Below are 13,138 nucleotides of genomic sequence, written 5' to 3' on the forward strand. Positions count from 1 at the left end.
GTGGGCAATGGAGGGCTTCTCATCAAATAAGTCAATATTAAATTTGACAGGTGCCAAGACAGCATGGATAACTTCTAGTTTCACCATCCTGCAACCATCAGACATCAGCCGGAGAAAGCCCTGAGAGGATATCCATTGCAGTGCAGGTCTAGCATTGAGAAGTTTATATTAGGAAGAGAGAGAGTTACGATTATGTATTTACCATTCCAGCTAGGCATGAGCTAGGTGTTTTCTAAGCTCTGTCTTCACAAATCACTGATTTATGTCAGGTGCTTCAATTTAAGTCTTTCCCAACATTTTTGTTATTTTCTTATGACAGCAGCATTGTGGAAACAGCAGGAAGAGACTACATCCAAGTTCATAAATCTCCTGCAAGCTGATGTTAGGGCTGTTCCCTGCGTACCCTGAAAGCCTGCACGTCAACACATCTTGGGCGCCAACCCCTCTGTTATGGGAAACAAGTAACCCATTGTTCTGCCATTTTAGTTCCCCTCTTCCCAGTGCTTCCCGCTAGAAACCGCACGCATCCCATGGGTTCAGAGCACTCTTCCTAACACAAAACAGCCCCTCCCCAAACCAGCCACCATCCCCCTCGGCCCCCACATCAGCTAACAGCTCCTTAAAGACCCTGTTTTTTTCCCTTTGGCAAAAGACAGACTGATTAAAGGCGGCTTGCGAAGCAGTATGAAGTGCAGCAGGTTCAGACCAGGGGAAACTGATTCCAGATACGGGAGCCCTCCAGAGAAGCTCCTTTGCCAGTGCTACCCAGGCAATGAGAAGATTTGGTGCAGCACCTTTGCCCACCTGAGCTGTTAGGTGGTAGAAAGAAGAATGAGTCCTTTTCACTTAGCCACGCAGCTGCAGGACAGCAAAATTAATCCCTCAGGAAGTAAACATGAAGTGAATGAACTGGTTTTTGGACCCATCTGAAGCTGCTTTTCATGCTGAACCAAGTAGCTTCATGAACAAAGGATGCTGTGAATTATCCCTCCAATGCTTCATTATGTGAGGGAATGTGAGGGCCTCATTTATGACGAACTCGAGGACAGCACTAATCTGATTAGCCAGTGAGCTGCACTTGATGGAATTTTGTTTCCTTGGTGTAACTTTGGGGCAAAGTTTGCTCTTTAGACAAATGAGAGATTAGTACCATGAGAAAAAAAAAAAAAACAACAACTTTCTCTTAAAGCTTCTTTAATAGATTGAGTTCAGTAATGAACAGAAATAGGGAGAGCTTCAGGTATGGGCTACAAGACTTCTGTTGCTTCCATTTTCTTTGTCATGAATAAAATGAACTTAGTGTCTTGTTCAGAGGATGCCACAGTATAAGTGGGTGCCTGACTAAAACCAGGCATACAGCTGTTGTTTATGAAACTGGACAGAGAAAATGAAATAAGGCTGTTTAATTTTACAATGCCAGAGTAAACTCTGAACTACAGGCATGGACAGATGATTGCTTGTGTTTGTTAAGAATTTGCACGCACCTCCATGCGACAGCACTGCCTCTCCGCTCCTGACAGAGGTTAACATTTAGCTGAGATGCAATAACTTCTCAGGACGGATCTGATTGATTGAGGCTGTGCAGTCACTGTCCCTGGAGGTATCCAAGAGCTGTGTGGATGTGGCACTGAGGGATGTGGTCAGTGGGCATGGTGGGGGTGGACTGATGATTGGACTGGGTGACCTTAGAGGTCTTTGATGGTTGTATGATTCCATGATAGCAATTAATCTCTATTTCACAGAAGAAACAGAAGTTATCAGTTGACCCGTGTGTTGAAGTTCTAAGTAATTGACTTCTGAATACTCTTAAAGGGTAATGCTCCTCCTCTGCTGCAAAAGCATGGAATACACAGTTGCACATATGGTAGGTAGTGTTTGACAGACTTTATAAAGAGGATAACATGTAAGTGATGATTAAAAGATAGTGTGCCACTTGATGTTACAGTTCAGACTCTCAGATTTGAAAGGTGGGATTTTCTAACAAAATTCCATCATCTAGACAGAAAGCTTATCAAGTGAATGAGCTAAGGATTAAAAAACACCTTTTTAAAGAGATTCTTTAGCCTCAAATGCACTTCTCTAATTTGAAAGGAAGACCATAAACACACGGAAGCAGTACATGAGAAAAAAAAGGAATGCATGCAAGGTGAATATCAACTTTCTTAATAACTGAACTCTGCTCACCTCAAATCAATAATCAGATAGCTCTGTTGTGTAAGCAGCTTAATGAAAAATTGTTTCTTAAGTGGGAAAATCAAATACTAACTCCACAGTTTTCTCTGTTGCTACACAGTTCCTTTGGGTATCCATAGTCACACAAAACTGTAACTAATACAAATAAAGCATACTCTTGTTTAGTGATAAGAACAGCTAGTTTTATAAAGGAGCCCTGCATTCAGCAGCTGTGAAGTTAAATGTTAAAAGAGAACACAAGGAACAAGCAAAACATACTACTACAAGATATCTCTTCTGCAATCTCTACGTGAATTTACAGAAAAAGGAAACATGATGTATGAAAAAGAAGGTCACTCTACCTAAGAGGTTAACCAATAAAACAATTTGCAGGGCTGAGCAGCCGATTTTCCATCTACTGACCCAAAATCTAAATGTAGCAAGAACAAATGTCATGTTAAATCACAGTTTGCCGTGTTGGTGAATGTGCAAACCTACTGGCTTAAATCAAGGAGTGATGCATACCTTTGTTCACACTTTGTTGAACAAAGGTTAACAAGTTTAAATCTGTTCCACTAATTTTCCATCATCTCTGAAAGTTCAAGCTTCTATTGTTCTTAGAGGATAAACAAAGACTGTTTTCATTGGAGACTGTAATGTCAAAAGATGTGACTGTGAGAAAATTTGATCTCCATGATAAAACTGTAGGATGAATGAAACAGCAAAAGGAAACCTGTCAAAAGTAGCATTATCTTTTCTGCTACATAAGGTCTGGTCTTCTCCAGACCTTTCATGGGTGATTCAGACTTCAACACGAGTTCTCCCCGTAAAGTTAGTGAAACCTCCCACACAAAGATAGCTGTGCTTGAAACAAAACAATGATTGGGAAGGCAGTACATCAGTTCAAAGCCACTGCACAGCCATTAAACAACAGCTGTTTTCTGGTAAAAGCCTCACTGTGGGAGGTCAGTTCAGTAAACTATTTGGCAAACTTGGCAAATCTTTACAACTATATCCAAGTCCCTGAATTCAAGAGTAATGTTGCAACTGATGCAAAAGATTTGGCTTCTAGATCAGTACAGTGTGAAACAGTCAGTATAATCTTTATTTTAATTTACTCAGTGGGGCTTCTATGTATGGTAGAACATTCAAACAGTGGTTTTGTGCAACTGAATCCTACAGGGGAGTCTCCAGAATGGAAAGAGCAAATACTCCAACCACATAAAATACAAAGCAAAATTGCAGCATCCCATCACTTGTAAACCTACCACTTTATAACATGCCAGCAACATGAATTCCTGGCAGAAAACATGTACTTCATACAGATGCTGAGTGAAAGAGGAACAACATATTCCACTTCATTCACAGATAACCCATGTGAGAAAATCCTTAACTATCTATTTATTCTGCAAGCAGGGAAATCTGTACTTGGAGAATTCATCTTGTGAAACAACTTGTAAGGGCTTTTTCTTATACCCCATGATAGTGGTTTGCTGTCATTAGTGTACTGACTGAAAATACATGATCATTCACCCTTTTTCTATGAGCAATCTTTCAATTTCCTTGCAAACAGTCTGCCAGACAAGAACAGAAGCTCTCCATGAACATCAAATTTAGCCCACAAAAATAAAGTACAAAGCATAGTTCATTCCAAATGCTGACACAGTCTTGCTATAAGCTGAAAAATGATTCTGTTGCCTAGTGACATGGCTTTGAAGAAAAGTTAATTTTTCTAATATTAACGCAACAACAAATTTGCATTTTATGAACACACAAAGTTTATCACAGGTCACTGTTCCAAAATAACCTTCTGTGTGTGTGTCATTATTTCATGACCCACGTGAGGTCATTCAAGGCCACCTTACCCAAGCCATTCTATGATTCTGTGATCACACGATCCTAATCATGAAAACTCCCAAGAATGTGTTACTCCAAAATAATGTGTTTATATATCCATAACCTATGCTAAAATATTTGAACATGAAAAACTGACCAGCTATTCTCTGAAAGCAATTTCAGTGGCTTTCACAGATTTGTTCCTCTCTCATATTCAGTACAACTTGGTGTTTCTCCAGCTTATACACCAAAGTTAAAGCAAAAGGAGTTATACTGCAACAACTCCTGCAGATCTGCTCAAGACTAAAATCAAAAAGACCATTTTTCATGATTAGCATATCATGCTGGTAACACAACTTGCAATCCAAAATTCAATGCAATGGTTCCAACCAACTGGATCTGAGTAAGTCTGAAAGCACTTTTTTGATTACCTGTGGAGAGTTGGGTGGGAAAAGGGTTCATTTCTTTGTCCACCATTTTCTGGTACAGAGCTCTTAAGCTGAATGGCTCCACAGTAAAAGGTAATGTTCCAGTCAACATCGCGTACATGTTCACCCCACTTAAAGAAAACACAGAAAAAGAAACCAAAATAATCAGGAACAAGGAAATAATTAGGCTTAGACTTTCTGACTGTATCTTTAATGTCTGACAGTTATTAGGAACTCTTCTGTTGCGCACAATGATTGGGCACGAATTTGCAGAGGTTTGCTCATGGAGGGTCACACAACTTGTAGGACATAAGCTGGGACTCACAGAACCAAGCCCAGCTGTTAGGCAAATTCTCAGTCAATTTTGCTTCACAGTTATGTCTCCCATCAGGCTGCTTAAATGCCATGCTTTCAGCAGCCATGTCCCGCTGCTGCCCTGGGTAGGACTGCCTATGTCAACAGGAACATCACTGGTCCTGGTTCAGTGCACAAAGGTTTCTGCTGACCCTCGTGGCCTCGGGTGCAGCACAAAGATCAGGTGTGAACAATCACATTTTTCAGAACAGAAAAGTTATTGCTTATTTATACCCAGCAGAGCCAGCGATGAAAAGTGGATTCTTATTCTTTTCCCTCTTAAAAGAGCTTTAAATTCAATTGAGTGGAATTCCTTCCTTTTGGGAATTGGTTTTCCCAGTTTGCTGAATGAATGCATGCGAACAGAAAGAAACCAAACCAGTGTGCTTTTATGAACTATGATCAGAGCAACCATTTGTTCAGCTATGAGGAAGGGCAGGGGTTAACCATATTTTTCTTTCTTAGATGAAAAAAAAAAAAAAGCAGGATATTATTACTGGAGAAGTTTAAATGGTTTACAGGAATGACTGTGCTCTGTTTGCATTCCAGTACCAGTAAGAGCATTCCTCAGGGCTGGTAATCTCACCCTTGATGTGGAGGGATGGCCCACTGCAGGGTAAGAAATGAAGTAGCTGCTTGACAGTTTAGCTGTGGGTCTCCCTGGAGTATGGGCTACAGGATCAGGCTTCCGTAGGGGAAGTTTTCTAGAGTCTTTAGGTATCACAATGCTGACCAATATGAGAGATTAATTAATCCATGTCCTAGTCTCACATATAAACAACGGCCAACCTTTCTTAGCAGGAGCAGCACTTATACAGTACTTTGCATTTTCAGAGCATTTCAAACACTTCAACTTCGGAAACAATGCAATTCCATAATTTTATTTAAATTTATTAATATTTTATTATCCCCAGTTCACTGGTGAGGGAAAACCCTTAGATACTAATAAAAGCTAAAAGTTAGCTGCTTTCATCTAATTCTTCTTCAGGACAGGCAGTGATAACTGACACCATAGCCAACAGGAGGGCAGAAGGTACTGATAGTACCACAAGCAAATGACTCCAGAACATCTTTTCAGCTTCCTCTGTAGCTGTCTATTCTTTTGCCTGAACACTGCTAGGTGCTCAGCATCACAAATATTCTGGCCATTTCTTCTTCCCTTCTAACTGCTATGCTTTCAAAATGATGACTGGAATGGATTTCACAACTTCTGCCAGACTTGACTGTGGATAGTGCACAGAGACTGTGTAAAAGCTTGAGGATCCTTCAGGGAAAACGAAAAAGATGTTCATCATCTTGTGCCAGAAGACACAACACGTGTCTCACTAATGTGTCTCAAAGTCATCGATCAAGTTGGGCTTTACTGCAATCACACCCTGTTCTGCTTTCTATCAATCTACATACGGTTATGCAAAAGCACTCTTTCAAATCAAGATATTCGTATAAAATAGTTCAAAGAGTCATGCTAATTAAACAGATTTTCTTGCTTATTTCCCATTTGAGCAGCCGGTAACAATAAAAGTAACAAATTATAAACTAGAGAAGTAACTCACATGGACCAAACGTCTATTTTGGGCCCATACTTTTTCCTTGCCAGAAGTTCAGGGGCTGCATATGCTGGGCTCCCACACTGGGTGCTGAATGGATCAGAATAACCCAGGATGCCTGCACAGTTGCTCAGTCCAAAGTCTGTGAAAAGCATAGAGACACAGTTATGAAAGAGACAGATACAGCAAAACTGTAAAACAGCAAAACAGAAAAGGGAAAAGGCACATTTTAACCAAAAGCTATGCAATGAACTGCCTAGGAAAAAATCAGTCACATGAAAAATTGTCTACAATTTGTGCTAAATCAAAAGAGGTTTTGACAAGCAACAGAAAAAGTCTGGAAACATGCATGAATATCAGTTTTATACACAAAGCAACTGTGTTTCACTCAAAATTGGAAGCTCAATTGGAGTTGAGTTTGTGCCACGCAGTACATGACGGCCATGGGGAAGAAACTAACTTTGGGCAGTCAGGGGTTCCATACTGTGGCGGTGCTTTGCTAGGAGGCCAAGTATTGCTTCTCCAACATTTTCCTTTGTTTCATTTAAAGGAGCCATCACATTTAAGGCAGGGAGGTTGTTTTTATAACTACTACACACAGTAAGGGTTGCAGTGTCAGCATTTCAATTCTAAAACAATGCAGGGAGATCTTGGAGCAAGAAGGGGAATGTGTTGATTTGGCTCTCGCCCTTTCTTTCTGTCTTGAATTATGCCATTTCTGGCCCCTGGCTGTATCTGATGTTCTCTGCTGGCAGGAATAGCAAGGGACTGGCAAAAGTTGGCATCATGAACAGATGAGGAGCAAGACATGGTCCCTCAGCACTGAATGAGACTGCAGTTTCACAAGTGCTCTCTGCCAGCCCAAGCCCAGGCTGGCGCCACAGAGGGTGTTCTTCCCATCTCCTTTGTCTACTTCAGCGCTGGTATGGCTTCAGGGTGAGCTGTGTTTCAGAAAGGATCTTAAAAATTAAAACACTAAGCAAGAACAGAAATTAGGAGAGAGCAGCTGTGAAAATGGCCTCTGGCTTGTTCAGCAGCAGTGGCAAAAGAGGCCAGGGGCAACATGCAGTCAGGGCATGCATGCCCACCCTGCCCAGTGGCCCACACTTGGCTTGGTAGAAAGCAATTATGAAGTCATGGCATCAGAGATGAAAAGGGAAAGTAGGAGGAGTTGTCTTGAAAGAGGACAAACAACCCGCTGGTGAGGCCCCATCTGGAATATGTTTTGGGCATCTCACTACAAGAAAGACATCAAGGCCTTGGAGTGTGTCCAGAGAAGGGCAGCAAAGCTGTGAGGGTTCTGGAGCACAAGTTTGACGGGGAGCGGCTGAAGGAACTGGGGTTGTTCAGTTTGGAGAAGAAGAGGCTCAGGGGAGACCTCATCACTCTCCACAACCACCTGAAAGGAGTTTATGCTGAGGTGGGGGTCTTCTCCCAGGAAACAGATAGGACGAGAGGGAATGGCCTCAAGTTGCACCAGGAGAGGGTCAGGTTGGGTGTTAGGAAAAAACAGTTCTCAGCAGTGGCACAGACTGCCCAGGAAGTCACTGTCCCTGGAGGTGTTCAAGAGCTGTGTGGATGTGGCATTGAGGGACATGGACTAGAGCAGTCACAGGCATGGCTTGATGGTTGAACCAGATGATTTTACTGATCATAAAGATTATTTGATTCTATGACATAATAAAGGGGAAGAAGGGTGGCAAACTCACAAGGACGAGGGCAATGTGGGCTGGGAAATCTGCCTCTGCAACAGAGCAATATATTAATGACTAGAAGACTTAGAATAGTCACAATCAAAGATGTTCACATTTATTAATAGCTTGCTGTTCATGATAGCTGCAACAAAAATACTAGTATCAAGAACACTGACATCTGTTTATCTCCTTTTCTACTCATTCAGTCTTCTTAAAACTTCTCATAATATCAATATGTTTAAAATGAAAGTGATCTTGCATATAAATTAGGCAGCCCAAAGTAGTAGACCACTGAACCCTTGCATCCACACATCTCATAAAGCCTTCTGGGTGTGCTACCCACCTGCTTGACTGGGCTCAGAGCATTGCATCCTGTAGACCAAATATGAGAAGTAACTGCTGAGCCCACATCTCCCTCCACTAATCAGGGTCCCTCTCCTTTATTTGCCTGCTTATTTGCATGAGACTTGAAGTAATACCCTGTCCTTTAGTATTCAACTCATGCCAAATATGACAGAAATCAGACAGGAGTCCCTTATGGTATTAAAAGCACCCTGGCAAGGCAATCATGCAAGCCTTGTTCCTTTATGAAATGGGGCTAAAAACAAATAATACTTACAAAACATACACATATAAAAATGACTGTGTGGGTTAAGGCACTTAAAGAACAGTGTGGACTGGCTGGCTCTCTGAGAGGGAAGTAACTGCAGCACAATCATATTTTAACAGTCACAGAAGCTCAAAGGGTTTTGCTGGAGCGCACTGTAACAGCTGAAGGGAGGATCAAGGCAATTTCCTTGCCTCTGATGGAAAATAACTGTCTCTGGACACTGTTTAAACATCTTTGCTAGATATGTGTTATCCCTGGGGCTTATAGAAATACTTCTGAGGAACCACTTAATTAATTTATTTATTAGCTGCTGCCTGAGAGAGGTTATGTCAACTGTTAAATACTTTTAAAAACTCCTATAAATAATACCTCTACAAGGTATTAGTTGTGGTCTTTATCCTACCACGACATATCACCTCAAAATTATTTGACTGCAATACAGTGCTTTACAATCAAGTACATAATGTTTATATACTGACCTGGTGCAAACTAGCATCTGCTTGTCATTATCAATGGAGGTATCCTCCTGTGAAAGTTTGCACTATCCTATTTGCTTAAACTACAAACATCTCATTGACTTGTGCTCATTCATTAAAACTCAGCTGGTGTACTTTTTTTTTTTTCTTCTCATGTCTGTTGGAATTAAAAATGTGTGCAAACACATGCAGACTGGGGACAGGGATTTCACTGCACAATAAATGGGAATATTGCTATGAATGCCATAGCAGCGCATTGCAATCACCGGCTGATTTGCATTAAGGATGCACTTTGAATCTCAGTAAGAATGGAATTACCACTAACACTGATAACTTTACTGCTACCCCTGTTCTGTCTTGGGCTTCTTTCAATAAACCTAGGTAATTACAGATTTCAGATCAAAGGCCATACTTGGTTTTCCAGCGTAAATATTATGACATGGAAGCACCACCACCCCCACTCTTCATGCTATCGAAGTATCGCATTACGCTACTTCTCAACGCCTCCAGGAAATCAACATTACAACATTAAGCTATGGGTACACGGCTATCTCTGAAGCTGTGACAGTTGGGATATCAAAGAAACTATTTAATAGCACAAGCTTTAGTACAAAGTGAGTGCTCGTGGACAAGTTTGACCCCTGTGTACGCTAGCAGCGCTCCAGAGACCTCAGCAGAGCTACATATAGGCAAGGTCCTTTTGGTGCTGCAGGTCCTTGAGTAGACAGCCAAGGGCTTCACAAGTTCTGTGAGTGACCTTTCATGGCATCTTTATCAGACACCTGCCACCACTGGCTGTTAGATAAAGAGAAGTGAATTACTTCCAGCATTTCCACTCCCAATGTTCTCAGACTTGAGACTTATCCAGACAGCTAAGAATAAGTCCACTTAGCACAGCAAATGGAATTTTTCTAATAATACTGAGAATATATTCTAACAAAAAAAGTGTCATTAAGCAGCTGGATGAAGAAAGGACTTAAAGGATTCAGTTCTCACTGAAATGCATGAACAAGTAGGAACTTTCAATGTCACCTTACATTACATTTTTCATCTTCCATTTTTAGATGCTAGAGCGTCTGCTGCTACACCAGACATGGAGAGCAAACTCCTACCCCAAAGCAGTTAATGTGCGATGCTTTGTATCTCAGTGTCTTTCCTTGAAAGCATGAAAAGCAGCATATAATCCCTCAAAACACTCTTTGCTAGCGCTGAACTTTCCTGGGCTACGCTACATGACAACAAAACTGATTCATCATGTTTCTAGGAAGACACTACATACTTTACTAGAAGTGGAATGATCTGAGTGAGGGAACAAGCATGGAGGACAATGAGAAGAAAATGAACAGGTATATTCCACCAGCTCCAGACAGGTGCTGAAACATTTCCGTTGAGTGTGTTGCACAGAAGCAGGACGTGGGACATTCAGTTTGTACCAGAAAACAAATCCTAACTGTCTGGGGCTGCTTAATCAAGTTAGTGGCTTCTCTGGAATATTAGATCAGAGATTTTCCTTTGGGAATGGGAGGAGAGGAAACAACGGACTTCAGCTGACTGTTGATAAAATGCAAGTGTTTGAGATGACTGATTTTCAAGCTGTTTTTGCTTACAATTAAATTATTACTAATAAAGTAACCTTTATTTTTCAATAACATACCCAGCTGGACAGTGGGATGTAATTGCTTTGTTTTAAAATACATACCGTGTACAATCTGCTTAAAAACATCAGGCTGCAGACCTGAAGACAATTTATCTCAATGCTAGAGCTGGGCTACAGATCTGTCTCTTTCTCTGTGCATCCCACACCACCCACTGTGAGGAGACCTTTCTATGCAACTGAAGCAACTTAAACTGCAGAAACAGCTCTGAAGTTCTTTTTTGGCATGTAAGTTTAAATTGAACACATATCATCTGATTAGATTTGGTTTTGGATGTCAAGTTCACATAGCATTGTGTAATCAAACACTCAATAACAGGAAAGTTATAGAAATTCTTTAAATCTATCAGATGTTCATACAGCTCTGTTGCAAACCATCTGGTCTCACTTATCCGCTAAATCAAGATAATGGGTGGTATCCATCATTACTGATGAATGATTCATGGTAACATATCAGTATCCTCTTGACCCGTAACTGACGTAATGCAGCATTCTCTTTTGCTATTATTTTTCCAGAGACATTTGATTCACTACAGAGTACCAACTAAAAGTTGGGGTAATTCTTCTAGAGACTGAATTCCCTAAGTAATTTTTAAGAATTTCAAATTTAATTAAGCATTCTCTTCTTGTTTGTTTGGAGACGTATGTGCTTCATATATTACACTGACTGTCCATTTGACCTCAGTGTTAAGTGTTTTTCATTCCTTTTCAGATGATGAAACCTTTTGAAGCAAGGCAGGCAAGCGTTTTAAGTCTGCAACCACAGACACTGCTGTTGGCAAAAGTGGAGGCAAGGAAATAAATATAAATGTTTATTATTTTTTTTTAAAAGGGCATATTTTCTTTGCAGTGCACACATTAGCGTTAATGGGAGTTATGCAAAGGCAGTGAGAAAGTACACCCACAGATGATTAATCTAAAATGTCTGCTCAACTTGAATGAATCAAGCACTGCATACAACTGATTCCTGAATACAACAAAGTCTCTATTTTTTAATTAATCTTTTTATTTTTTAAACAGCCCTCTAAAATAATTTCTTTTTGGGTTCCGGAATAAAATTTAAAGAATATAAATAGAGGACCAAATTTTGCCAGCTGCTAAAAATGTGTATGACTCCCACTGACTTCAGCGGAAGCATATGCATATGGGGGCAGAATCCATCCCTCAGTAAATACAAAATTATAAAGATAATAAAATAAATGACTTCTGTGGTGCTAGTTCTCTAATTCTTTCAAGGTTCCTAATTTAAATAGGAAAGTCACTTGTTAGAAGATGAAGGATTGTGTCTGTACCCAGTTAAAGCTGAAATAACTGGAACATTTTTTCACAAGAAGCTGTCAGGAACAGCTTGATTGCTATCTATACTCTCCCAGCTCCTCCCTGCAGCAACATTAGCAGTTGTCACATGGAGGGTTATGAAGACTCAAGAATTCTCTTTATAAAATTACCAATTTTAAATACTGGAATTGCCAAACTAGGTTCATACCAATGAGCTTGATATTGTTGTCTTCATCTAGCAACAGATTTTCTATCTTCAAGTCTCTGAAAGAAATAAAATATTTTGAGTGAGGCTCTGAAATAATGAAGCAATTTCCCATCACATTAATCAGTTTCTTTACAAGATGCAAATATAATAACGGATATTATGAAACCAGCACACACAGTTCCACGTTCAAAGCAGAAAGCTCCATGCATTGTATTCTCTCCATAATTACCAGTGCCTTCACACAGGGGTTCACCCCAATTCTTCATGCACAAAATGAATTTACAAACATTTGTCAGTATCACCTAATCAGATTCTTAGGATTTCTTATCCAAGTCTGCAGAAACCTTGTACAAGGAAATCTTTCAAGTCTGTTTTTCAGTTGCAAGTTATCTTCTCATTACTTCTGATAATCAAAGCTTCTTCAATAAACTATCTTCTGCAGATACCTGAGGCGCCAAATGGCTCTTCTCTGCTACTGCCTACAATGCTGGGGGCCAGAGCCAGCCTTTTGGGAGGGAGGAGAAACAAAACCAGTCCTTTTCTACATGGTCACTGAATGTCCTGCTGACATGCAAAATGAAGTAAGCGTTCACAAGTGCACGTGCTCTTCGTCATTTGCGAATGTGATTGCGTTTTCCTAAATCACATTCTATGTTAAAAAAAAATTAATCCCAGAGATGATTCCTCACCCTACCCTTCCTTACCTCAGCCCCCAAACACAACCCCAAACCCCAAACTGCTTACATACAGTATAAAAGTTAATTATAACACGAGAAACCACTCCATGACTTCTAGCAGTTGGTTGTGTCTTTATTACAAGAATTTTTCTGCAATCCAGACACAAAATATTTCTAACTATTAGCATGCTGGGAGATCAATAG

The 13,138-nt window shown here is 40.4% G+C and overlaps 1 protein-coding gene across 3 annotated transcripts in view; it reads right to left on the minus strand.

The window, feature by feature from the left end:
• HUNK (hormonally up-regulated Neu-associated kinase) overlaps nt 1-13,138 on the minus strand; it is a 57,144-nt gene that overhangs the window by 18,048 nt on the left and 25,958 nt on the right. For all 3 annotated transcript variants that reach the window (XM_052674077.1, XM_052674078.1, XM_052674079.1), the window contains exons 3-5: nt 12,258-12,313; nt 6,344-6,479; nt 4,440-4,567 (exon numbers count right to left, since the gene is read on the minus strand). In XM_052674077.1, the coding sequence (XP_052530037.1) occupies nt 4,440-4,567; nt 6,344-6,479; nt 12,258-12,313 (320 nt within the window). The remainder of the gene's footprint in view (nt 1-4,439; nt 4,568-6,343; nt 6,480-12,257; nt 12,314-13,138) is intronic.

The sequence above is a fragment of the Tympanuchus pallidicinctus genome, unplaced genomic scaffold (assembly GCF_026119805.1).
Source record: "Tympanuchus pallidicinctus isolate F22 unplaced genomic scaffold, pur_lepc_1.0 scaffold14, whole genome shotgun sequence".
Lineage (NCBI taxonomy): Eukaryota > Metazoa > Chordata > Aves > Galliformes > Phasianidae > Tympanuchus > Tympanuchus pallidicinctus.